The sequence below is a fragment of the Megalobrama amblycephala genome, linkage group LG20, assembly GCF_018812025.1.
Source record: "Megalobrama amblycephala isolate DHTTF-2021 linkage group LG20, ASM1881202v1, whole genome shotgun sequence".
Lineage (NCBI taxonomy): Eukaryota > Metazoa > Chordata > Actinopteri > Cypriniformes > Xenocyprididae > Megalobrama > Megalobrama amblycephala.
Genome location: NC_063063.1, coordinates 23,501,803 through 23,529,667, shown reverse-complemented (window position 1 = coordinate 23,529,667; position 27,865 = coordinate 23,501,803). Strand labels below are relative to the sequence as shown.

At 37.2% G+C, this 27,865-nt stretch overlaps 2 protein-coding genes across 3 annotated transcripts; one reads left to right on the top strand and one right to left on the bottom strand.

Annotated features, from left to right (window-relative positions):
• Positions 1–49: 49 nt before the first annotated feature.
• sfxn2 (sideroflexin 2) lies at positions 50–27,750 on the bottom strand. 2 transcript variants are annotated; one of them, XM_048169941.1, is made up of 12 exons: positions 27,435–27,750; positions 6,404–6,586; positions 6,149–6,319; positions 5,927–6,025; positions 5,637–5,712; positions 4,121–4,206; positions 3,958–4,018; positions 2,101–2,167; positions 1,942–1,991; positions 1,453–1,502; positions 1,297–1,344; positions 50–882 (listed from the first exon to the last, which is right to left on the bottom strand). In XM_048169941.1, exons 2-12 carry the CDS (start codon positions 6,559–6,561, stop codon positions 783–785), a joined length of 966 nt encoding a protein of 321 aa, XP_048025898.1. In that variant the 5' UTR covers positions 6,562–6,586; positions 27,435–27,750; the 3' UTR covers positions 50–782. The 2 variants fall into 2 exon arrangements, with proteins under 2 accessions (XP_048025898.1, XP_048025897.1); XM_048169940.1 differs by lacking the exon at positions 27,435–27,750 and adding an exon at positions 7,622–7,776.
• Positions 8,443–10,787, top strand: arl3b (ADP ribosylation factor like GTPase 3b). Its single transcript, XM_048169944.1, has 6 exons — positions 8,443–8,597; positions 9,030–9,173; positions 9,312–9,428; positions 9,513–9,563; positions 9,649–9,834; positions 9,917–10,787. Exons 1-6 carry the CDS (start codon positions 8,595–8,597, stop codon positions 9,962–9,964), a joined length of 549 nt encoding a protein of 182 aa, XP_048025901.1. The 5' UTR covers positions 8,443–8,594; the 3' UTR covers positions 9,965–10,787.
• Positions 27,751–27,865: the final 115 nt, after the last annotated feature.

Here is a 27,865-nt window from a genome sequence, read left to right as displayed (position 1 = left end):
GCAGAAAACCATAGCTAAAATAAACAAGGTCCACTTTGGTTCAACTCCCTTGAGTTATCACAGACTGGGGATTTATTTCGACAGCTGTCTGTTTATTTTATCATCTTATGATGAAAACAAGTACATAACTCAGATAGTTCACAGTGAGGGCAGGATTTTTTATTTTCTTTCTAATTTAAGGCACACTGCAAAATGTTCTTTAAAACTGATGTTTAATACTCTTTCCCCCCACTTTATGCTCTTAACTGGTATTTCAAACATAAATGTTTATAATTTGACTGTATATTCCTGAACGTCTGACAGTTTAATAAAACCCTGATAAAATAACTTCACTGATGGCTTTAGAGGGTGTTAAAGCACTGAACTTTTAAAATAAACTTTTCCTGAGAGATGTAAATGATAGAGTTTGGCATCAGAGGAAAACAGTTCTCAACCATTACAATCTGTTCCCGATTATTCGGGTCATATACAACAGGAACAGATGATAGGGCAACTGGATCAGATTTATCCAATGTCCATAAACTCTCTGTAACTCATCTATACAAATCAAACTGAATCTTTGCAGCAGTCCGGGCCAAATGTAAAAAAAAAAAAAACCTGTCCATAAATTATGCTTTGGTGCAGAAAAACTTTCCTTCTGTGTCATGAAACAAAACCTCAAATCATAAAGCTTCTTTTTAACAACTTCTTTAGCAAAAAAAAAAAAAGTGTCAAAAAAAGCTTCTAATTGGCCGATGGCTAAAACATCCAGTCTGGATTGGGACAGTCTGATTGGCTGGCACTCACAGGCCCTTGTTGAAGTAGACGTAACTGACACGGTCCCCGTATTGAGAAATGATGGACTCTCTGAGCTCAGGTTCCAGCTTGGTAACAGCCATAGAACTGCAAATCAATGTGCAAATAACTGATTAGTCTGGTATGGCTCAGAGACCACAGTTACTGTGATAACATCTGAATGAAGCTGCTTAGAGAAAGATAATGGATGAAGCAGCTACAAAAAAAGTTGCAAAAAATTGTGAATCTGTGAAGCTCCAAAATGATCTGCTCTAGTCACTTCTGGTAATTCAATTTGACTTATAATCAAGCTAATAGGACAGTGGTGAGTATATACATTAAACAAATTCCAAAGGTTTGGGTTCAGTAAGACGTTAATACTTTCATTCAGTAAGGATGCGTTAAAATTATTTAAAGTGACAGAAAATGTATATCTATTTTATATTTGAAGAGCTGCTTTAAAGAAATACTATCCCTTAAAAAAAAAAAAAAAAAAAAAGATGCTTTATATGCAAACTTTACCATCTTTGAGGAAACAGTGAACACGCTGCGGGCACCATGAAGATGAGACTGTGAAACAGAAAAAGGCATGTTGTCATTTCTTCTACTGAAATAAGATCTCATATATTTGGCATATCAATCGTTGCTATTTTCATAATAAGAAATGTGATCGCTTACAACACGCCAACCATCATGACTTGCAGTGGCCCATGAAGAAATGTGATTTTCTGCAACAGATTTAAAAACACAAATGCAAAGATGTTTTATATAAACCCATTCATCTACAGCTAGGGGTTTTATAGCCTTTACAGACCCCAGAATGCCAATATAAAATAATGAATGATAACAAATAACAAGATTATCTTTGTAACACTTTATAATATTTTTATTTGAAAACATTATTACGCTACTTAATACACAACAAATCAATGGCTAATGTTTATTCAAATAGTTAATTAAACTCTACAGTAACATTTGTAACAATCACGGACCTGTACGCATTGATGATAACTGACTGTTATATGAGAGCAACTCAACAGTAATCTGCTTTGAGGGCTGAGAGAGAGTGAATTTATAACAGAAACACATGCAGATCATAAACTGGCTATTTTATTGCTTCTCCATTCCATTGCGTGCTCCTTGGACACAAAACACCATGAGACTCACCTGCATGAATCTGTATTTTTCCAGCCTCTGCATTATAATGGGGAGTATGACTGAAAAGAACAAAGAAAACGGCTCAGGATTCAGCATTGAGCGGTGGGTGAGGGCTGGTTTATTTTAGCACTGAGATCTGATAACACTGGCCAAACTCTCTGCACTTACTCATGCCTGGCGCTGCCATGGTAACTCGAGAGATGACCACCTGTGTGATGCCCTTGACAGCTGCTTTCTATGACAAACACAGACAGTATACAGTGTTTATTCAGTAACTTAAGAATAGAGAAATGCTTATACTGATGTAGAAAAACATCTGATCATTAAACTGATTATTATAATCACTAAACACATTCAAATCTGTTTAAACAGATGGTTCTGCTCAGAAGTTTACATACTCAGGCATGTATGATGCAATGGCTATAAATTAAAATAATGATAATAAATATAAATTATAATAAACTGTTGTTATAATAAAGTATTAAGGACATGATGTAAAAACTACGTAGATGTTTAGACGGACATTTGTGTAATTTCTGTTATTCATTTTCAATTTAATCTTCTGGAGTATATGCAGCTTCTTCAGGCCAGTGCTAAATAAAGAACAAAATGTCTTATGATATATCATTTTCTAAAAATGATAAACGTCTTACATATTCTACAAGGGGAATGTAAAGAACAGAAATGTAACTACTTTAATCTCATGCTGTAAATTCATATTAATAATAATAATAATTTGTTACATTTATAATAGCACTTTTCTCATCAACCACCACCAATGTGCAGCATCCACCTGGATGATGCAACGGCAACCATATTATACCAGAACGCCCACCACACTCCAGCTTTATGGTGGAGATGAGACAGAGTGATGAAGCCAATCAGTATATATGGGGATGATTAGGAGGTCATGATGATGGACAGAGGCCAACAGGCAATTTTGGCCAGGATGCCTGGGTTACACCCCCACTCCTTTTCAAAGAACATGCTGGGATTTTTTATGACCACAGAGAGTCCGTTTAAAGGGTTAGTTCACCCAAAAATGAAAATTCTGTCATTAATTACTCACCCTTATGTCGTTCCACACCCGTAAGACCTTCGTTCATCTTCGGAACACAAATGAAGATATTTTTGATAAAATCCGATGGCTCAGTGAGGCCTCAGCGAACCTCTCAAGATCCAGAAAGGTACTCAAAACATATTTAAATCAGTTCATGTGAGTACAGTGGTTCAACCTTAATATTATACAGCGATGAGAATACTTTTTGTGCACCAAAAAAACAAAATAATGACTTTTCAACAATATCTAGTGATGGCCGATTTCAAAACACTGTTTTGAAGCTTTACGAATCTTTTGTTTCAAAACAGTTGTTCGGAGCGCCAAAGTCATGTGATTTCAGCAGTTTGATGCGCGATCCGAATCACTGATTCGAAACAAAAGATTCATAAAGCTTAGAAGCAGTGTTTTGAAATCAGCCATCACTAGATATTGTTGAAAAGTCGTTATTTTGTTTTGTTTTTTGGGCGCACAAAAATATTCTCGTCGCTTTATAATATTAATATTGAACCACTGTACTCACATGAACTGTTTTAAATATGTTTTTAGTACCTTTATGGATCTTGAGAGGTTCAGTGACATTGCTCCCTATGGAGGCCTCACTGAGCCATCGGATTTCATCAAAAATATCTTCATTTGTGTTCCGAAGATGAACGAAGGTCTTACGGGTGTAGAACGACATAAGGGTGAGTAATAAATGACATTATTTTCATTTTGGGTGAACTAACCCTTTAACATCTCATCCAAAGGAAGGTGCTTTTTTTACAGTATAGTTTCCCCATCACTATACTGGGGCATTAGGACCCACACAAAACACAGGGTGAGCACCCCCTGCTGGCCTCACTAACACCTCTTCCAGCAGAAGCCTAGTTTTCCCAGGAGGTCTCTCATCCAGGTACTGATCAGGCTCAAGTTCAACCCTGCTTAGCTTCAGTGGGCAACCAGGCGAGAGCTGCAGAGTTCCTCACCCTTGAGTGGCCCAGTTTATTTCCATCTTCATCTGTCACAGCAATGCCACTCAAAATCTCCCTATATAGGAAAGAATAAACCTGAATATACTAATATCTAGACATGTGAACCTACTGAGTAAGACCCACCAAAACTGATAGAAGTAGAAAAAGAGGATCTCACTGTTGTCTCATCATTGGAATGTTCACACAGTTAGCAGCGGCAACGGCAGCGAACGGCACCCAGCGGGCCACCAGCGGAGGAGCTTTCTGAGGAAATAAAGGTTAAAGATGCTAAATAAGAAATGGATGATGTTTAACCACTGCAGATAAGACTGTTATATATTACCAATTTTATCATCTCTACACTGGTTACCTATTAAAGGGTTAGTTCACCCAAAAATGAAAATTATGTCATTTATTACTCACCCTCATGACGTTCCACACCCGTAAGACCTTCGTTAGTCTTCAGAACACAAATTAAGATAATTTAGTTGAAATCCGATGGCTCCGTGAGGCCTCCATAGGGAGCAATGACACTTCCTCTCTCAAGATCCATAAAGGTACTAAAAACATATTTAAATCAGTTCATGTGAGTACAGTGGCTCAATATTAATATTATAAAGCGACGAGAATATTTTTGGAGCGCCAAAAAAAAAAACTAAATAACGACTTATTTAGTGATGGCCGATTTCAAAACACTGCTTCATGAAGCTTTGGAGCACAAATGAATCAGTGTATCGAATCATGATTCAGATCGCGTGTCAAACTGCCAACGGCTGAAATCACGTGACTTTGGCGCTCCGAACAGCTGATTCGATACACTGATTCATTTGTGCGCCGATGCTTCATGAAGCAGTGTTTTAAAATCAGCCATTACTAAATAAGTCATTATTTTGTTTTTTTTGGCACACCAAAAATATTCTCGTTGCTTTATAATATTAATATTGAACCACTGTACTCACATGAACTGATTTAAATATGTTTTTAGTACATTAATGGATCTTGACAGAGGAAGTGTCATTGCTCCATATGGAGGCCTCACAGAGCCATCGGATTTCTACTAAAAATATCTTAATTTGTGTTCTGAAGATGAACGAAGGTCTTACGGGTTTGGAACGACATGAGGGTGAGTAATAAATGACAGAATTTTCATTTTTGGGTGAACTACCCATTTGAGTTCTGTATCAATTATAAAGTATTGCTATTGACCTATAAGGCCATAAATGGTCTTCTATCTTCTATCACCCTACAATCCATAATGCTCTTTAAGATCACAAAGGATATCTAAGGACATCCAAGTGCACTAACATAGGGAGAGCATTTTCATATTTGGCTCCTAAACTCTGGAACAGCCTTCCTGATAATGTTCGTGGCTCAGACTCACTCGCCCAGTTTAAGTCTTGATTAAAGATGCATCTCTTTTGCAAAGCATTTACATAATGCATTTCATAACCTTGTACTCCAGTTATATCAGATCAATTGCAAATTATTATCTTTGGTTAATGTTATGAAGAGCAGCTACGCTCATTATTCTCCATTTGCTTTTCTGTTTTATCTCGGGATGCCCATCCCAAGGTGACTAGAAAGTACATCAGCTCCAGTTTGGATCCAGCTTCTTATGAAGAGTTCAGATGCCTCAACACCTGTGAAGAGATGACCCTAACCTAAGTAAGTGTTCATATAAGGCTGAGTAATACCTTTGTGTAGAGGTTCAGCCCCACTGCAGTGGCCAGCGCTGTGCTTGTTGCCGTCACATAAGCTACTCCAATCTGCCTGGGCAAAGAAGATGCACACAACACAACCAAAACCCATATTTGTTACTGAAGCTTATCTGTTTTTTTGAAGCTCCTTCCCAGACATCTGTTAATGAATCACTAGGTATGATGGCACAGTCACATTTTAAGTGGTATACACTCTGCATACCTACCATATATCCTTCTTATAAGAGAGTAAAGTTCATGGAAAGAAAGAAGTCAAAGGAACTTACTTTGGTGTGATGGGGGAGGCAGCATTGCGATTGGTGTAGTTGACCAGAGCGTTGAAAGACTGGTTAACCCACTGCCAGAACACTACTGCAGGAACTGTCCTACATGACCATAACAAAATAATTGGTTGTTATAGTAAATCATGCATAAAATAATATTGTTATAAATAATAATAAAGAAATAATTTTAAAAAACAATACTGTTTTATAGTTTATAGTGCTGACCTGTAAAACTGAAGCATGAACCCTGTGATGGCCATACCCCCAGGCACCTGAAATGACATTCTCCCTATCAGGTTCATCCTGTCACCCGTGTCGGGGTGAAATGCAGAGTCATACAGCTTCTTGGCATAATGTAGCTGCTCCTCAGTTGTGCCTGGAGGAATAGAGCCAGCTCTGAGGGAGAGAGGAAGTGACAGAAAGTAAAAAACAGAAAGAAAAGCAGAGAGATCACCTCATCAAATCAGTCTGTTTCTTCACCTGCAGCTCTCCACTAACACTTTGGCTTCATCTAGTCTGGAGTCAGGTAGCAGAGCAGTGCGGCAGTCAGTGATGTTGAAAAAGTGTTTGAGACGGCCCATGAATGTGGATTGATCCCAGCGTGGGGCGTCGATATCAAAGCCCTTCAGAGCATCCATGGTTCTCTCTCCCCTTCCAAAGAGCCTGGAGGAAGAACAAAAAAACAGAACAGAAAACAACTAATATTCAATACATCAGTGGTTTTCAGTTCCAGTCCACAGAGAACAGATCAAACTCAGATCTAGGGAACAAAACAAACATGACATTTTGGATAAAAATCAGGTTAATCGTCCTAAAGTTTGTTATATTCTTTAGTTTCTAACTGGTTTATCTCCAAATGCTATGAAAAAGCCAAAAATCATAGCTCTCACGGTGAGGCCAGCTATGTAAACAGAGGTATGGATATCAGGCAAAATAGACCAGGGCCTTGACCAATAATCTTGACTAGTGATATCAAAGCTGGACTCTTGAGAGTCTGACCACCTTATAAGTCAAAATCAATGAAGTTTCCAAGTAATTGAGAATACTATAAATATCATTACACTGAAACATCAACTGTACTTTGCATTAAATAAGTAAAATATGCATACTGTAATGTATGTATTACAAACATATCCAAATTAAAGCAATGCATGAGCAAAACAGGTGATCGGTTTTGACATTTGTAACACCATTATTTACTGCATTGAAAGCACAAGTGCACAAAAGGCAATGCACAATACAAGCAGACAAACACTGATGGGTCCAAACTTGTCAAGACAATTTTCAGTCTGGTAATGTGTCTCCTTAGTGGTTTAACCTGATTCACTGGGTATTTTACCAATTAAATGTTTAAAATATACACTGTGATTAAAATAAAATATCACCAAACTATGCACAACTATACCAACTAGGTTACCAACAAGTTTAAAGGAAAACAGACCTCGCCATGTCATTTCTAAAGTGGCTTTTAAAACATATTCTCAAACATTAAGAAGTTTTCATTTTCATAAAACCAGTCCTGTATTAAAATGATATTAGAAGCATGCAAAATATGCATTAGAAAGCAGTAAAAACATTGTAAGTTGTCCAGCAGCTTGCATCAGGTCGTGTACACCGTACACAAGCACCCGGATTTGCGCTGTCAACTAGACAAAACTAGACAAAAACACAAATATCAAATATGCCACATTAAAATACCTTTATAAAGCGATTGGCTACTCTTGTTTATATCTCGTGGCGCTGCAGCAGTAGTAAAAACCAATGAAGTGAGTTAAACACTGTGATGATGTGGGCTTGCAACAGAAGACGAGCACGTGGCATTCTACCTTCCAATCACTGAAGAGAAGAATCTCCCTCCCCTTACACAAGTGATAGGAAGTCAGGCTCATTTCCGCGAATCGGTTCCTTCGAACGGTTCATTTCAATCAGCTGTTTCGAAGACAACTGATTCAGTTATTTTTGTACGTCATGAAATTGTATGCTCTAAAAAGCATACAGTTTTTTGCTATTACGTTGTATTAATTTAATTTCATGCATCTCAGTTCCGTTTTGAAGCATTTTGAAGCAGAGTTCACTCCAAATGCTCATATCAAATCGGACATGTCCGAAAGAGGCGATTCTCAGTTCAGTGAGTCGTTAGCTGAAATCTGAATAGATATTACGCTTACCTTTTCCCATATATTTTTTTATAAACATTATATTTATGTAGGAATAAAAGACTATAGAAATAGTAGTAGGTAATGCTTGCTTTTTCGAAGTGTATAGTTGATTTGAGGGCCACTCGGAATCGGATAATTTAGTCTGATTCGTGAACAAATCGTTTAGAGCAGGTTCAACCGATTGATTGATTCATAAAACCAGTCGTATATATTTCTATACATCATTATTACATCACATTAATCTGTATGTACATAATCCATGCTGTGGATTTGGTCACTGGTAGGGTTAGTAGTCATAATATATTTATAAAATATATTTATTTATTAAAATGTATAATTTATAACGATAATAATAGACATTAAAATGATCTTTTGCAAGTTTAAATCAGCATAGCTAATTTTTTTCCTGAACTACGTCACTTCTTGGGAAAGCACGTAGGTTTTGCGTACTACGTCATCCTCTCTTCCCCTTAGTAACCCTCAGTGGCGTCTCAGGGAGGCAGAATCACAAGATGGTGAGTTAAAGCGCTTACAATAAACGATTTCTTATCTATAGACGTTTTTGTTTGAGATTCAACATTATCCTCACCGTCACATCACATAAGAAATGATGAAATTCAGCCATGTTAGCCTTGTTGTCCGAAGAGATTTGTGGAATTTCTGTAATCAAGTGGGTATTAAAGATGAGCAGCGGTTCGTGGATGAGATTAGCTTGCAGGACTGTTTAGGTGTCACGACTGTTCGAGAATCGCTTAAGCATCGCATTTTATGTCTCTTTGTATTCCTATTTTCGGGGAAACGCACATCAAAATGTGTTTTCTTTAATTACACATTAATGCTTCTTTTGAAACCCACTTGTTTGTTGATGCTCGTGCGTATGACGTCATGATGCAAGCATTGCATAAACTCAGAGCATTGTATAATTTGCGTTTTTTACTTATTTTTAGGGTTTGTTATCAATTTTACGGAAACTGAAAAGTACCCCCGACCAGGAGGTGCGGATATTGCTTCTAGGATTGGACAACGGTGGCAAGACCACCTTACTGAAACAGTTGGCATCTGAAGACATCACTCATATTACGCCAACACAGGTGATACAGTTACTGTAACTACTGCTTTCACATCTCAAAAGAAAGACAATTAGATTTAAAGCATATTAAAAGTAATTGACTGAATCAGCTGTGTTTTAATACCAGATCAGGTAATAACTTTTTCTTTTTTTGCTCTAGGGATTCAATATCAAGAGTGTCCAATCGCAAGGATTCAAATTAAACGTTTGGGATATTGGTGGTCAGCGAAAGATCAGGCCCTACTGGAGGAACTACTTTGAGAACACAGATGTACTGGTGAGATCATCCGTCTGATTAACAGTCGTCCCACAATCCACTTTGATTCCTAATTCTTGGTTAATTGGATCTTTTTGATTTCAGATTTACGTCATTGATAGTGCAGATCGCAAAAGATTTGAGGAAACGGGACAGGTGATGCTTTGTCGGTATGATTTCTTTGCTATTCCAAACTAATTCTGCTCTCAGTCTTTAAATAAGTGGATTGATCTGCATGCAGGAGTTGGCTGAATTACTTGATGAAGAAAAGCTGAGCGGTGTCCCAGTCCTGGTCTTTGCAAATAAGCAGGACTTGCTCACAGCGGCCCCTGCGTCCGAGATAGCCGAGGGTTTGAATTTGCACACTATCAGAGACCGAGTGTGGCAGATCCAGTCCTGTTCTGCCCTCACCGGGGAAGGAGTCCAGGTCACTTTAGAACACATATTGACATTTGTCAAATTTAACCATAAAACAATTTAGACTAAATGACTCAAATGTTGTGTTGCAGGATGGCATGAACTGGGTCTGCAAGAGTGTGAACGCTAAGAGGAAATAGAGCTACTGTGGTTTTCGCCCCTGGACGCGCAGAGGGAATGCAAAAGTTCATGACTTTGAAAAAACTGTCAGTAGGTACAGAAAATGAAGGCACTTTCAAAACCATTTAAATTCACTTTTGCCTCTTTTTATGAGTCTGCTATGGTCCTGTATTCATACACTGAGTTCAAGTTAATAGTATCCTTTCTTTTAAACTCAAAATTAAGAATGTACATCCATGTGATTTCACATTATAGTCAACCATAATTTGACTTAATTCATTCTGCCTTCATTTCTTGAGATGAATGACTTTTGTTTTTATAATAAATGTTATAGTTATTTAGAGGAATTTGTTACTGAGACTTTTGTAGAAGTGACAGCCTTCATCGTTCAATTCAACTGCTGTCTCTTGTTAGTTCATCTAAGGTCATATCTTTAAGTGTTTGTGAGAAACACACAAAATATGATTCCTAAAATTAACAGAGATACGAATGAATTCACGGTACGCAAATTCAGAAACATCAGAATGTACTAAAGAATAGGGGACCATTGGCAGGATATGAATACATTTTTGATAATTAAATGTAAATAATGTTCAACAAAGCAAATTATTTTCTGCATATATATATATACATATATATATATATATACTGTCGAATTTTACAAATTCAGCATTTAAGGATTTCTTAGTGCTCTATACTGTAAGTGGCCTGTACAGCTGTAATCTATACACTGACGAGTACAAGAGGATGTTTGTTATCACACAATGATTATTTCTGTAGTGTCTCTGAATGTCATGTTGTGTGTGAAATTACTGAAGCATACTGAGTAAAATATTGAAGATATGCAAGTGTTGAGTTTTATTGTCTGAATTCTTTTCGTAATCATACAATTAAGTTTTTTTTTATTATTTATTATTATTCTTTATTTGAAATGGAGTCACTGTACCAATGCTAATACATTAGGATATCTGTCAGACACACACCCTCACAACATATGGTGTTGACAGAGGCACAGCAGCGACTCGCCAAGACACACATCACATACACCTACACTCACATGATATTGCTTATTAACCAATGCTATTCTGAAACCATATGGTGTGGTACTGTATGCTGTTGCACTACTAGTTAAAGGCACATTTTTAATGTTTTTTTTTTGTGTGATCTTTCAGAATACATAAATGTGGTATAGGTGGCACTATTGACCATGCTTACCATTTTAGCATTATTTTGTTTGTTCAGTTCCTGATTTTCTATTCACTTCTATTCACTTGCTTTCCAAGGGTGAACATATGTAACAAAATATATGTATATATGCGCTCTCTCTCTTTCTCATATATATACAGTCAAACCAAAATTTTTTCAGACACCTTGAACATTTCATTCATTAATACAGTTTATTCACTATAGTTTAAAAAATGACAAGTATAATATAGTTTAATAAAATATGACAAGATCTCAGAGTTAAACTGTGTCATAAAAAAAACTTAATTATGTCAGATAACACTTAAGCAAAGCATGGTCAGGTCAAAGTGTCTGAATAATTTTTGGTCCCAAATTTTTATCAGTTATACTGGTAGTCCACTATATGAAGAATTTTTGGGTATAATGTCACAATTTATGTTATTTTGCTATCCACACTTACATAAATTAACTAGTGTCCCACTAGTAAAAAAATTTTTTTGGTTTGATTGTGTGTGTATATATATATATATATATATATATATATATATATATATATATATATATATATGTGTGTGTGTGTGTGTGTGTGTGTATGTGTGTGTGTGTTTTGCAAAATGTTGCAACATTTCAAATAAATCTTGTTCTTTTGAACTATCCATCAAAGAATCCTGAAAAAAAAATGTGAATGAAAATCATGATTTTCAAAAAAAAAAAAAAAAAATATTAAGCAGCAAATCAGCACATTAGAATGATTTCTGAAGGATCATGTAGCACTGAAAACTGAAATACTGCTGAAAATTCAGCTTTATCATCACATGAATAAATTATATTGTAAAATATTATATATACACACACACTCTATTTTTCTTGTTATTATTTAATGTGATGTTAAAGGGATAGTTCACAAAGGAAGATATTTGTAACCAAGCAGATCTCGCCCCCCTTTGACTACTATAGTAGAAAAAATGGTAGTCAATGGGGGGCGAGATCTGCTTGGTTAGAAACATTCTTCCAAATATCTTCTTTTGTGTTCAGCAGAACAAAGAAATGTATTCAGGCTTAGAACAACTTGATGGTGAGTAAATGATGACAGAATTTTCATTTTTGGGTGAACTATCCCTTTAATTGTTGTTTGCTGCCACATACAACAAATACATGTATGAATTAAAAACTTGGAACAAACCGTGATTTCAAAGCTGCCAGTCGTCAGTACATTTTCTTTGGCATTTACATTTTTAATGGCCCAAAAGCAAGCCTTAATCTTAATTGAATCAATTCCAGTTAATTAAATCAAAATGAGTTGGTCTGAGTGCGTTTGATCTTTAATGAACAAAACAGGCTCTGTCCCTTAAAGAGAAGAATCTCATTTAGTCTCTAATGTTTGTGTAAAAAGCAGCCAATGACAAGCAGAAAAATTTGTACCACTACCCTTTTCCCCCTCCTTCTACTTTGCTCAAATCTGAGTTTATTTTTTTTAGACTGAAAGGGCCGCGAGTGGCGACCGTGCTAGCTGAATAGCTAACAGCCTGTGTGCTTGAATGAGAACACACCCAACCACTCCCTCCGGTTCCTGCACTCGGCATCTTTGAGTGACATTCGCAAGCTGACACGTGCGCCCACAGTGAAACGGGCAGGCTCTATTAAGCCTGAATAAATCCTCTGCCAGCCAGCTCTTTGAGACAGGCAATTAGACAGGCCTCCATACCTCCTTCTGCATCCTAGTGTGAAGGACCCAGCCCTCATCCAGCATTCTTATCCACAGGCTTTTCCTTCCATCTGGCCCTTAGACAAGCCAAAGTAGAAAGACAGTGCCTTTTTTGAATTCTGCTTATTGAAGTGAGAGGCCCCTTTCTCTCTGATTTAAATTGGTAGTCTTGAAGTGTGGGCGTTTTTGATGGAGGCAGCCAGATATCTTCGTGATGGGTACCAAAGTTCTGGGAGAATGGATTATCATGGAGAGTAAAGCGAAATGTCAGGGAAAGGGGCATAATTAGCATTATGCTGGTCTGTTTGGTTCCTTTTAATTAAATCTGACTTCAGATAGAGACTGAAATGAAATCTGCAGCCATTCTAAGCATCGTCTTTCAGAAGAGGCCACAGTTGTTCGTGAAATGCAAGCCTTTTAGGCTATGTTCAGACTGCAGGCGAATCAGATTTTTTCACAAATTAGACCTTTTCAGGCAGACCGTCTGCAATGTTAATTGCAAGTGATCAAATAAGATTTGTGTGTCCAGACATAACCAGCCTATCTGCATGGGTTGCTTTGGTAAGGACTAATACGAATGCAAAACGGATGCAGGAAAAATGGAGGTGCATCATCTCGCTCTCCGAGTAAGCAGTACCACAGTACCACAGGAAAATGCAGACATTTTTGGACATACCATTTGAACACAGCACAGTTTTGATGTTATTGTTGTGTCACATTAAGAGTGACACAAAAGACAGCTTGAAATCCGATTTGCATCCAGTCTGAGACGCAGCAGTAATTTATAAATCAGATTCTTCCATATGTGGTTGGAATCAGATTTGAAAAAAAAAGAAAAAGAAAAATAATCATATTTCATGTGTTTTTACTGTCCAGACTTTTAAAAACCCATCTGGATAAAACTTGGATATGCAAAAAAATTGGATGTTTCTGGCAGTCTGAACATGGCCTTAGATCAGATGTAATTTTTAGTCAGAAAGGTTATTCTAGTTTTGCAGTTTGTAGTGATTGTGACCTTGGTATAGTTCAGTTATAGCCTATATTTAGCTTTTCATTTCTGGCCATTGTATTTAGGCTTCAAAATGATAAAAGTTGTGTTCATTTGTGAAGATTGTCATAGTGAACAAGAATCACAAACACAGCTTATTTTCTCCAATAATTCAAAAGCTAATGGAAAAATCCTATTGGGTCTTTTGGTACATTCAAGTCACGTGGGCAAGATCGTATTTATGTAAGTTGAACACACATACCACCACAAAGTCGTAAATACCAGTGGGATGCTCAAGTTTACAAGTCAGTGAGAAACATGGCGGAATACCACAATACTTACGCTGCCTTCACACGTTATCAGAAATTTCCCACTTCCCATTTCTGAAGTCGTGATTACGAGCTCTTTGCATTCAAGTGCTTTGTTGTTGGAGAGAACAGGAATCATGGAGGACACCAGGTTTATTCTTGCCTATTTTGGGGAAAATCTTATTAAAGCCAAAATTATATTTAGCGTCCCATTCATTGACAACAATATAAACATTCACCGCACTATCTAGAAAGTTAGCTTGCTGTCGATTCAGGAATTTCTGTCAAATACAGGCTATTTTCCCTGTACAATACGCTTCAAATGATTATTCATGTATTCTTGCAACTTTTATTACAAGGCCATGAAGCTGTTGTGAAAAAAACTAATAAAGAATACCAGTCACAGTAGCAATCGTTCTCCCTTCCGCCAGATTACACTTTCTTCGTAACTTGAATAAGGAAGGCGGTCTGGCGGAAGCTAGATATTTTACTTCATAACTTGTTAAATATGGATTTTTTTTACACAAATGTATCGATTCGCTTCAGAAGGCCTTTATTAACCCCCCAGAGCCATGTGGAGTATGTTTTTGATGGATGGATGTGGATGGAAGCACTTTCTTCAGCTCATACTCGTTGATCCCGTTCACTGCCATTATAAATCTCGGATGCGTCAGGATATTTATTATTTCTTCGATTGTGTTCATCAGAAAGAAGAAAGTCATATACAGCTAGGATGGCTTGAGGGTGAGTAAAGCTTGGGGTAATTTTCATTTGAAAGTGAACTAATCCTTTAAAATGATCCCAGAGCTTCGCAGTGGTAAATACGACTTGCGTTCATGTCCAATTTTTAACTAGGAAACTCGTACTTACAATAATTCCGATAGCATGTGAAGGCAGCGCTATGCTATAGGTATTTAGCAGTGACATTGTCAGGCTTTTTTATTTAAAACAAAATTGCCTACACAAAATATGATAGCATTGTAATATAACAATATACGTAAAATGTAATGATAAAGCTTCCTAAATTCATTAAAAACATAAAAAGTAAAACACACCTGATGCACATTCTTTGTTCTTCATTCTTCATTTTCTTGAAGTAGAGTTTAAAAACCTTGCTGTATTTTTGTATAGTTACTTAAGAGAAGGTACACCGACATCTTTGCAACCGTTACCCTCGGCTTATTCCAACCCAGCAACCACCATGGTAAACTGAACGATTTTAATGATTGTAACGTTAATGCATGTATGAATATATCCATACAAAGCAAATGACCCTCAATACATCTAAAATAAAAAACATATAGTAGATTTTATAGAGCTAATACGTAAAAAATTGATTTAATAATCATAAAATATCTTCTTTTTTGACATAATAATTATTAATAACCACCATTTGAAAGAAATAGTGTTTACAGAATAACATTAAAGTGTTAAAATATTGGTAATTCTAACTTCGCGCTCATAGTTTTGATTAGAATACATCATATCCGGTCGGCCGGTCGCATACGGTCTAGCCGCAGAAGTTCAAATATTTCAACGCATCCGAAGCTCATATCGGATCCGAAATTTCCGCATTCGCATATGATCGGAACTCCACGCAGCCCCCGTACTACTCTCCATTGGAAATGAATGACTTCCGGTCCAACGGCTGTCGTTTGTCGTCGTGTGCAGTGGAAAGACTTGAAAACGACTTCCCAACTCGTAAATACAAACTTCCCAGGAGGAAGCACTGCCATCTATAGGTGGGATGATTCAAAAAAGATTTATTTATATTTATCTATGATATTTATCTTTATTTTATTTGATTATTTTTGGTTCAGTTTTGTTTAATATTTGTTTCAATACTTTAATTTTAGTTCTGTTTTTTTTTTTAAATCACTGTTTTTCAAATGAATAGTTTTGTCTAGTTTTAGAATACAATATTAAACCACACGAGATCACACGCCTGTTCTAATTTCCTCAAATAATGGTAACATTTTGGTTCTCCTCATCATCTGTGTTCATATGACAGAAATGCAATAGTCCAGGGTTGGATTAACGGTCGATCACACCTTATCTAAGATCAAGAGGCTCAGACCAGCTTTCTTGCAATAACATCCTGCAGTCTATGTAACCATAGCAACTCAGAGGGACCTGATTGTGCCTTTAAAGTTGCACAAATAAAAGGGCAACATTGATTTTTATCTCCTTGATGGGATATAGTCTTCTCATTTGGCTTCATTTATTGCTATTCTGGCCATGCTAGATTTAATCACACTCCGTGAGATATAATCTATAGTCAGTGAAAGACTTGGATTCATTCCTTTGTAGTTTCAGATTGCCTCCATACTTGAACACAACTAAATGTAAAAAATTACTATACATTTCAGTGCATTACTATCTATATCTGTTCCATATATATATATATATATATATGGATTTGTGGACAGAGATTTGTTGCATGGCCTTATCAGCACAGTCACAGACTCAAACACTCACAGTGTTTTAATCGTCAGTTCAGGCAGTAGCACCTCTGTTATTGAGTGCCATTAAAATACTGGCTGTCAGAGGGGTGCAGTGAAGGAGACATAATTATGCACCTCAGCCAGACACAAAAGGCCCAACACCCACACAGATCTCTTCCTGCACAGTGCAGTCAAGCTTTGCCACACGGGACACAGTACCGCAGATCATCGGGATCATCTCAGCAGATTTAGATGTGCACCTAATGACAGCGTTATCATTCTGGAAACACATGGAATATTCTTTAAGTCTGTATGCTGTTCTGGACGTGCAGTCTAAGAGAGTCGATAACTGTTTTTCCTGACCGTGTGCCACCATACATAAGTGTGTGTGTGTGTGTGTGAGGTGAGGGGGAGGAGTTAGCACAGTAAATTTTTTGTTCCTTTTTTTTTACTATGCATTTTGATGGGAATCGGGCAGCTGTTTTGCAGCTGCTGCATGAATAGAACCACCCTGAGGCCTTTAGAGCTGTTCACACAGAGCGCCTTCTCTCATTCAGAAACATCTAGATGCAGCGGAAGGTGATAGAATGCAGAGATCTGAACTGGTTTTGACTTAACAGAAAAAAGAACCAATGAAATCAAAATTTTTGTGACTTCTATAACAAATCTATATGCTATGTACTCCTACACAGCGACAAAATTCACTTTTAACAAATATATGCATTTAAAATGTTCAGTCAGAGAATGTATATTAATGATTTATGTAGCACTGCACAGGTTTTTGTCCAATCAAATGTTCTCTGCAGCTTATTTTTGCAATAAACTTAAAATATATTGATATAATCAACTTTTAAAGGGTCAGTTCACCCAAAAATGAAAATTCTGTCATTTATTACTCACCCTCATGTCGTTCTACACCCGTAAGACCTTAATTCATCTTCAGAACACAAATTAAGATATTTTTGATTAAATCCGATGGCTCAATGAGGCCTGCATTCAAAGCAATGACACTTCCTCTCTCAAGATCCATAAAGGTACTAAAAACATATTTAAAACAGTTCATGCGAGTACAGTAGTTCTACCTTAATATTATAAAGCGACGAGAATACTTTTTGTGCACCAAAAAAACAAAATAACGAGTCACTGATTCGATTCGCAAAGCTCCGAAGCAGAGTTTTGAAATCGGCCATAACTATTTTGTTGAAAAGTCGTTATTTTGGTTTTTTGGCGCACAAAAATATTCTCGTCGCTTTATAATATTAAGATAGAACCACTGTACTCACATGAACTGATTTAAATATGTTTTTAGTATTGATCTTGAGAGAGGAAATGTCATTGCTGTGAATGCAGACCTCATTGAGCCATCGGATTTCATCAAAAATATCTTAATTTGTATTCTGAAGATGAATGAAGGTCTTACGGGTGTAGAACGACATGAGGGTGAGTAATTAATTATTTTTGAGTGAACTAACCCTTTAAAGAAAAGTTTTATATTTTGATTATGTCATTCGCAATGCTTCATGGAAGTGTAGTTCTTTCCTTCTCTAAAAGCATAAAGTGTTACTGTTAGTTCACCCAAAAATGAAAATTCTGTCATTAATTACTCACCGTCATGTCGTTTCACACCTGTAAGGCCTTCATTCATCTTTGGAACAGAAATGAAGATATTTTTGATGAAATCTAATAGGTTTTTTTTTACTCTCAATAAAAACTAATGAAATTACCACATTCAAGGTCCAGAAAAGTAAAAAACAAAACAAAAATAACGACTTTATTCAACAAATTCGTCTTTCCCATGTCATTCTCCTACACTATTTTCATTGCAGCACTTCCAGGTTCTAAGTCAGAATCAGTACTGGCCGACGCCTGTTCACGTGAGCAGCACGACACATGCTTGTGATGCAGATGCAGGAGCCGGCCAATACTGAGCCGGCGTTTGGACGTAAACACAGAAGCGCTGAACTGAATTCGCTGCATCAACTGCGTACGAGTCTGACAGGGTAGAGAAGAAATTGTTATTTTTGTTTTGTTTTTGCATACAAAAAGTATTCTCGTCGCTTCATAACATTAAGGTTGAACCACTGCAGTCACGTTGACTATTTTAATGATGTCTTTAATACCTTTCTGGACCTTGAATGTGGTAATTACATTGCTTTCTATGGGGGATAAAAAACAACAACCTTGGATTTCATCAAAAATATCTTAATTTGTGTTCCGAAGTCGAACGAAGGTCTTACGGGTGTGGAAACGACATGAGGGTGAGTAAATAAAAACAGAATTTTTTCATTTTTGTCTGAACTAACCTTTTAAGTTCACAGTCTTGCATTGTCTTTTTGTGCAGTTTCTACAAAGCTCCGCATATGACATATCGTGCACATGATTTAGCAAATCGAGGGAACGAATTAGTAAGTCACGCACAATTTATAAATCAGGGGAAGGACTTAGTAAAGCGTGCGCACGATTTAGCCTACTCTTTTTTTTTTCTGCATGTGTGGGGCTCCGTAAATTTTCAAGTACTTTGTGATTCACCTCATAGCTGGTTGGGTTGGTTCATTTTTATAATTGTTAAATTGCAAACACAAACAAGACTAGAAACTTCACAAATCAGCTATCATTAAAGGTGCTTTTCGTCGACTGAGAAACCAAAGACTGTTATTGAGTTTTTGAAATGAGCGCGTGCGTAAGAACAGCCCCCCTCCTTCACAGCTCATTTCGAGGGAACGCCTCCCAAAACTCGTGCACGAGTATTGGAACACGAGTGTTTACCACCGGCATTCACTGTGTCGTGTTAGTGGATTCATTATGTCGGACTCACCGCAGGTAACTCATAATCTGCAGTTGTTACTCCTGTCTCGCATTGCATGCGGCACCTGTGGAGTGTGGAAAGTTACTGGAGCGCGCAGCCGCGCTCGTCTCTTACAAGGAACGTCATGGCAGTGATTGACAAGCCAGAGGGCCAATCCGCGCACGTCTCTCACAAGGAACGTCATGGCAGTGATTGACAGGCCAGAGGGCCAATCGTTTACGCGATGATCGCGTAAACGATTGGCTGATGTTTTTAAGGCCCTACCTCTTGTACAGATGATGTATATTAATATTATTCCTTTCAGTGCACCTAATAAATAGTCTTTTATCAGTTAGTAAAGACAGTTTCAAGTAATATTGCAAAAATGTATAAATCAAAACATCTTCTGTAGCACCTTTAAAAGCCAGAGAAAATAGATATGTTTTGAGATTTAAGGACAAACAGAAGCTCAAAATATTTTTTACCTTTTTATACCACGCCATACAGTAAAATGCATCAATAATAATCTCATTTGATTTTTTTAAAGCTTTTAATTAAATTGAAAAATTGGCACTACAGAGGCTGTCGGTGACATTAAACGTCATCAGTCGAACAGCTAAACTCATCTTCTCACTCACTGTGATTATAATCATGCTCTTGCTAATGTTTTTGAATAAAAACTGAAGCTTAGTAATGGTGACATTGAAGTCATGCTACCCTATAGCCTATGTTTAGCTTTTTATTTCTGCCGATTGCATTTAAACTTTAAAATTCATAAGTTGTGTTAATTTATGAAGATTATCATGTGTAAGAATCATAAGATTTTGTTAGTCAAAGAGCTTATTTTCTGCAATAATCCAAAAGCCAATGGAAAAATCCTATTGGGTTTTGTCAAAGGAACCAGGGTGATGCTAACTTCTGGGTTGGCCTACAAAAATACGTCACTCCTGCATCACTCTATTGTATGTTAAACATAAAAATATGTCCTGATCAGTTGTAACTACTTCACAGCTCACAGTTTTCACATTCCGTGTAGACGGCGAATTGCATATCGATGGAAACTTGTTGAATCGTGCCTAGTTAGGACACTGCGTAAAAGCTCGTTCTCACAAAACCTGTTGGGTCACACGCAATGCCAACAATTTTGCCTTGCATATGTGTAGCGTTCACTATACAGACCATGTGTCTTTAACCTGCACAGCATGTGAATGTGTTTGAGCTCACTTTTTCTTTCTCTTAGTTTTCTGGCTAGTTCACCCCCTTTAGCATCACTGAGGCTGTCAAACAGACAGAGGGAGAGGAATGATGAAAGAGATGCGGGGGGAGGAGAGGCAGGAGAGAGAAAGAAATAAAAGCAACGCCAGGAGAGACACACAGGTGTCTGTGTCAGATCATTGGGCCCAGTGAGGGTTGGCAGAGGAGAGGAGGGGGGAGAGGGGCTGGTGTTAAATTACAGTGGGCCTGTGTGGAGGGATGATCTAGGTCACAGGGTTCCCAGCATCTCCACTGACACACACAAGGGAGTGGAGCTCATCACCACCATCCTGCTGTTCATTCTTTCGGTAGACAGAAATACAGGAGAAAATAGATGAAACGGCACTGGCATACAGGTACGATATGAGTAGAGCTCAGTCACAAAGCCCCAAATTTATGTGCCATAAATTTCTACAGTGACATAAGTGAGAAATTATATGGAAAATTGCAATACAGTCACTAATAGGCTTAAATGCGTGTAGCTCAAAGTATAAAAACGTCTGAACTCTTTTGGAAATCTGTAAAATAGCACAACCTCTCCATGTGCTGGAAATAACTAATCCCTGTCTGTTCAAATCAAATAACAGTCACATTTATTAGCATCTGAGAGGGAAAACAGCCTCCGTAAGCAGTAGCCAGGACATTAATCCAGCCAGGGTCACAGACAAAAAGCAGAGATCTATTAAGTATTAATGACAGGCAGAGCATTGCCAAATCCCTTCTTCCCAAAAGTAAAATGAGGCAAAAACAACTGGCATTCTTCTATTTTCAACTAAAGCTTTAAAAAGCTAGTACTGAGTCTTAAAGTCAGTGTGAAATCATAATGGACACTATTTGCATTTTTAATATACATTCAGGGTATTTTGCATGATTCATCTTTCCATGTTATTTTCATAATCTTTCATCAAAATTTAATAACTCACTCCACCTCTGAAACGACTTTCCTTGGCCCTGTCCCAGATGCGGCTCTCAGCCCTGTGGTCCGCCAACAAGTCCACACTTATTTGATGTACTGTAATGCTGTAGCTGTCTTTTTACAGGCAAAAAGATTGACAGGAAAAAAAATGTATTTTTAGGGAGGTCAAAGATAAAAAAAATAATGCAATGCTGTATGTTTAACGTAGTGTGTTTAACATTGACATGGCTGGTCAAAAATTGTGAGATTCATTGAAATTATTTAGTGACAGCACTGTATTACGGTGGTGCACAACACAACGAAATTAAAAAAGCAAACATAAGTTCACAACACAACGAAATCGAGCCACAACACAACGGAAATGCTCCCGACCACTAGGGGGCTCTCAGAGCTTGGTAAAGTTAGTTTTCCTGTCGGCAGTAATATCAATACCACGATTAGTTTAAACAGTATGTAACCACCGTATATCGACATGAAATATTAATTCAATACCACCTACATGCAAAATAGCTTTGTTCCGTTGTGTTGTGGCTTGATTTCTTTGTGTTGTGGCTTTATTCCGTTGTGTTGTGGCTTGTTTCCGTTGTGTTGTGACTTTATTTTGTTGTGTTGTGAACTTATGTTTGCTTTTTTAATTTCGTTGTGTTGTGCACTACTGGGCCACCGTACTATTTTGATTAAAAAAAAAAGTGCATATTTGGCTTGTAAAAAAAACTGAGAAATTAAATATGAAAAATAAAAGTTTTCATAATATTTAGTTGTTATCTAAAACTTAAAACTATTACAAATAATTTTCATTAACTGAAATAAAGCTGAAATAAAACAAAATATAAAAACTGGATGACAAACTTAATCTTAAAACAACTCGAACAAATTAAAATCGAAGAAATAAAAGAAGTTGAAGTACTAAAATTACTAAAACTATTAAAAATGTACTATTATATATAGTACATTAACATTATAAAAGTTATTTTGGAAACAATACATTTTGTGTATATGTATATATATATATATATATATATATATACACACACTACAATTCAAATGTGTCACTAAGGTTTTTTTTTTTTAAGAAATTAAAACTTTAATTCAGCAAATATGCATTAAATTGACCAAAAGTGACAGTAAAGACATTTATAATTTCCATAATGTTACACACACACATATCTATATATATATATATATATATATATATATATATATATATATATATATATATATATATATATATTTATTTATATTATTTATTGTAAAAATAAGTTACATTATGGACTATCTTTACTGTCAATTTGGTCAATTTAATGCATATTGGCTGAATAAAAGTTTTAATTTCTTTTGAATTCACTTTTGAATGGTAGTGTGTGTGTGTGTGTGTGTGTGTGTGTGTGTGTGTGTGTGTGTGTGTGTGTGTGTGTGTGTGTGTATATATATATATTACACACACATTTAGTGTGGAAATAAGTTACATTATGGAAATAAAATGGCTTATGAATGCTGGGTTCATAAAACAGTCAAAATGGTGCACTGAGTTTCATCTTCCATTCCTTGCAGCTGTTTGCACCCTCCCTGCAGTAATGTTCAGCGTTTTAACATTGCAGTATCATCACTGCACATTTATGACAAACCAAAAGCATCTCTTTGATTAATGTCATTACCACTTCTATTAAATCATGTCTTAAATCATTAGCTTCAATGGCTTAGACATCTGTCCTGGAGCTAGCAAATCGCCAGTTAAGACATCTGGCAAACTCACTTTCATCAGATCCGCTGTCACGTCCATGAGACATCAGAGCGGCTTTCTCAGCCTCTCTTGTCATGACGACCATCTCCCCCGTCATTCTTCCAGACTGCGATCAACACATTCCCAGCATAAGTGGGAGATGGCAGACGTGGTGGCATGACACGTTTGATTGTTCAAAAGGAAGCGACCGGCCTCTAACTAGCATTTTTTTTCTTTCTCGAGACAAAAATTGCCTCATTGACATATACATAGATTCATTCATATGGAGAAACGCCCTGAGGTCATAAAAATCTCTTTTGCTATTGCCCTTGCACACGCACACACACACACACACACACACACACTGCAAGCAGCTCACCGCAGGGGCTATAGGCGAATAATTTCATGGTGCCAGCAGAGACAGATTCCTCTGAAATATGACCAAAGGCATTTCAACAAGATATGACACACACTCCTCCTTCAGCGCCGTTGAGGGCTGAAAAAGGGCACACGATGAAGAGGACTGTCTTAAGGCAGGCATCAGCAAAAAAGGCACAAGCTGGAGGCCAGGGTCCACAAGTAAACCTGAGCTCAGCTGGACTTTCAGGAAAACAACCTGTGCCTGCACTCTGAGACATAGTTAAAATAGCCCAATGCACAAAGATATTCTGGGCTTTGTGGGTAAAGTTTCCTCCTGTAAAATAGTTTCAGGATTGTTTCTTTCTCGTAAGCACAGCTAAGGGAGCTTACAAGAACACCGAGAGCCAACACACACAAAAATCACAGTGGCAGTGGACTGGTAAAGTATTTTGGACTGTGAAAACCGGTTTAGAGAGAAAATAGGGTATTATTGCCTAAGAGCAAAACTTTCCATTAATCTAATAGACATTCAGCTTCCTCTGAGACCTTCTAATAGAAGGTCTGGTTACAATAAGCCTCAAAAGCAGCTACTGAATATAAAACCATGAAAACCTTTTGAGAACTCTTACTAAAAGAGCGCAGTGCTGTCGCTAGTACCAATAAAACTGTTTGCGAGATATTTCAGAGTGCCACACCCAGGAAAAAAGCCTTTGTAGCCTTTGACTAATCACTGCTACAAACACTAAAGGGCCGTTCTTCACACCAAGAATGATAACTATAAAGATGACTATAAAGTTTTAATATTCATTCCAATTCTATGAACTCCACATCACAGCTATAATTATGATGACACAGAAGAATGATATCGTTGGAATTACTGACGAAAGATGAATCCACCCAGAATCCACCCAATGTTAAAGTGGCAGATGACACATCTGCAGCTTCTGCTTATCAGAAACAGGATGTTATCGTGTGTTGGTGTGGATTGGAAGCTAATATAGTTAGCGTATAGTTATCGTTGTTGGTGTGAAAGGGCCCTAATGATAACTATATCTATATAAGTGTTAAAAAACATTCTTAATTCACAATAGGGAAGTCTACACCACAGCCATAACACTGGATTTATTTTCAGAAATTTTTTTTCCCCAGCTGTTAATAAACCGAATGTTATCATCCATTGGTGTGAATGCTATAGTTACCATTCTTGGTGTGAACGGGCCTTTAAGAAGTACATACTCTCTAGTATGTACTTTTTAAGGCCTGTTCAAACCAAGAATGAAAACTATACAGAAGGATTTATAGGGTTAGTTCACCCAAAAATGAAAATTCTGTTATTTATTACTAACCCTCATGCCGTTCCACACCCGTAAGACCTTCGTTAATTTTCGGAACACAAATTAAGATATTTGAGTTGAAATCCGATAGCTCCGTGAGGCCTCCATAGGGAGCAATGGACACTTCCTCTCTCAAGATCCATTAATGTACTTAAAACATATTTAAATCAGTTCATGTGAGTACAGTGGTTCAATATTAATATTATAAAGTGACGAGAATATTTTTGGAGCAGCAAAAAAAACAAAATAATGACTTATATAGTGATGGCCGATTTCAAAACAATGCTTCAGGAAGCATCGGAGCATAAATGAATCAGTGTATCGAATCTGCTGTTCGGAGCACCAAAGTCACGTGATTTCAGCCGTTGGCAGTTTGACACGCGATCTGAATCATGATTCGACACACTGATTCATTTGTGCTCCGATGCTTCATGAAGCAGTGTTTTGAAATCGGCCATCACTACAAGTCGTTATTTAGGTTTTTTTTGGCGCTCCAAAAATATTCTCGTCGCTTTATAATATTAATATTGAACCACTGTACTCACATGAACCGATTTAAATATGTTTTTAGTACCTTTATGGATCTTGAGAGAGAGGAAGTGTCATTGCTCCCTATGCAGGCCTCACGGAGCCATCGGATTTCAACTAAAATATCTTAATTTGTGTTCTGAAGATTAATGAAGGTCTTACGGGTGTGGAACGGCATGAGGGTAAGTAATAAACGACAGAATTTTCATTTTTGGGAGAACTAACCCTTTAACTAAGCTTTCCGTCACCTTGGTAACATATTTGTAACTGTAGCATCTTAAAGATGCTCTAAGCAATGTCACACGTTTTTAGGCCAAAACATTTTTTGTCACATACACACTGTCTCCTGAACACACTGTAAAAAAACACGGTCTCTGTAGTCGCCACAAGCTCCAAAAACGGCAATAAAAACAAACTGGTGCAGCCTGGACCACGAATCATAATAAACATGCTCCAGCCAGCAAGAATGATTTTAAATGCGTGTTCATGACTGTTTCAGGAAGCACGGAGGGAAGGGGGAGGAGGAGGAGGGAGGGAGGGTCTAGCTAGCCTCTGTTTTGTTTGACAACACTTCGAACGTCAACAGGAAGTTACTCCACCCAGGATCGCTTAGAGCACCTTTAAGATACAAGAAAGTTCAGTCAAGCTAACCATTTGAAAAATAGCTACGCTACAAGCTAGGCTACTAAAGAAAAGAAGCTAACTACACGGAAGCTATACAATATTATAATAACAACATTGCTTTATGCATATCTTAACTATGTAAATATGCAGTTAACACATTTAAATAGTCATTAATCATACAAGTTATACATGGTCAAATTAAACATGTAATTTGCTAAAATCACAACTACATAAAGTATAGACTACATTAACCACTAGCCGATTAGCCTGCATGCTAGCTATGCTAACCTAATAGGTGCGTCCTAATTTACGTACTTATGCACCATTCTATACCATTTTGCATAGCGTGAGTAGTGTGTTCACAGTGGAAAATTAAAAAATAAAATCTGGATGATGCAGTTAATTAACCAAGACAAAAACGAAGTGTGGAATGTTGGACGCTTAATGTAAATTTATGGCCTTCAGACTACGATGCTGGATGACATCCAGATAATCTTATAAACTCACACACTATCAAAGACTATAGAATAACACAAGACTATAGAACTTTGTTTGTTTGTTTGTTGTTTTTAAGATGCGTCACTTGGGAGACACAATGGGAGAAAGTGCAACGTGCAATATGGCGGAATAAGTCCCGCCTTCTAAATAAGAGCCAATCACGATTAGTATAGTCATTGCAGCGGCCGTAAGAAGCTCCGGTTCCTCTAGAAACAGTCAGACAAGCGCCTCCAAAATGAGGCACAAGAGATGCGCATTTAGGACTGCGCATCCGCATTAGCTTGATCCAACCTGAAAAACACTGTTCTTAGTCATGATTTGAGCGTTTAGAAACAAAATTTATGAGACAGTTGTCAGATTTCATTGGCTATTTCAAATATGAAATTTAATCGAAAGCTTGGCAAACAGTTTTGGAGAATTTGATGTTTCCCCATTCAAAGAGATAGAAGCTGCACTTGAATGCCCAAGAGGCGTTTCAAAGATGGCCGCAGAGTGAAATGATTATTCTTAAAGGGACCTTGCACACTACAGTAGAGCACATATTGCGTAGTTTATGTCATTTGTGACAACTATACTGCTTATCACTTAGCCTGTTAGCTTAGCTACAACTGCTACAAAACCTGACAACGTTTACTATTACTTTTACTAATAGCAACACTGCTATTGTTTGGAAAAAAGTATTTTATTACTGAACAAATATATTTTTAAAACAGCTTTACTACTGTCATGCTACTAATTATGCAGCTAAATTAGGGTTACTTTTTGCTAATTACTCCCCTAAACTGATCAAGTCGTGACTCATGCTATCGCATTAACACTCAGGCATTGGCCTTTATCTCACCTTGCATTCAGCTGAGAAGTTCTGCATCGGTGTGACTGCTTCGGTCTTTGCTAGTAGCAAACACAGCCATCTACAGTCTTTTCCAACGAGGAAATTAGCCATACAGAGACTGTTTTTGTGCAGTGCACTGAAAAATTGTGGAGCTTTCAGAGAAGCCAGATGTTTTCTCATTCCTTTTTTGTTTGTCTATTCTGTGCTTCAGCCTACAAATATATCTGCCTTTCTTTTTTGTTTGCCTTGTGATGCACTAAAAATGCTGAGCTGCTATTTGGAGTCAGGCATCTGACATTCTTTCAAGAAAGAAAACCCGAGGAGGGGGAGAAGAAACCCTGCTCACTCTCAGGTTAAACAAACATCACCGAAGACTAGTTCTTGCAGATATACACATACGCTGAGCACCTTGTTCCACATGTAGCCACATGTGAGAGCCA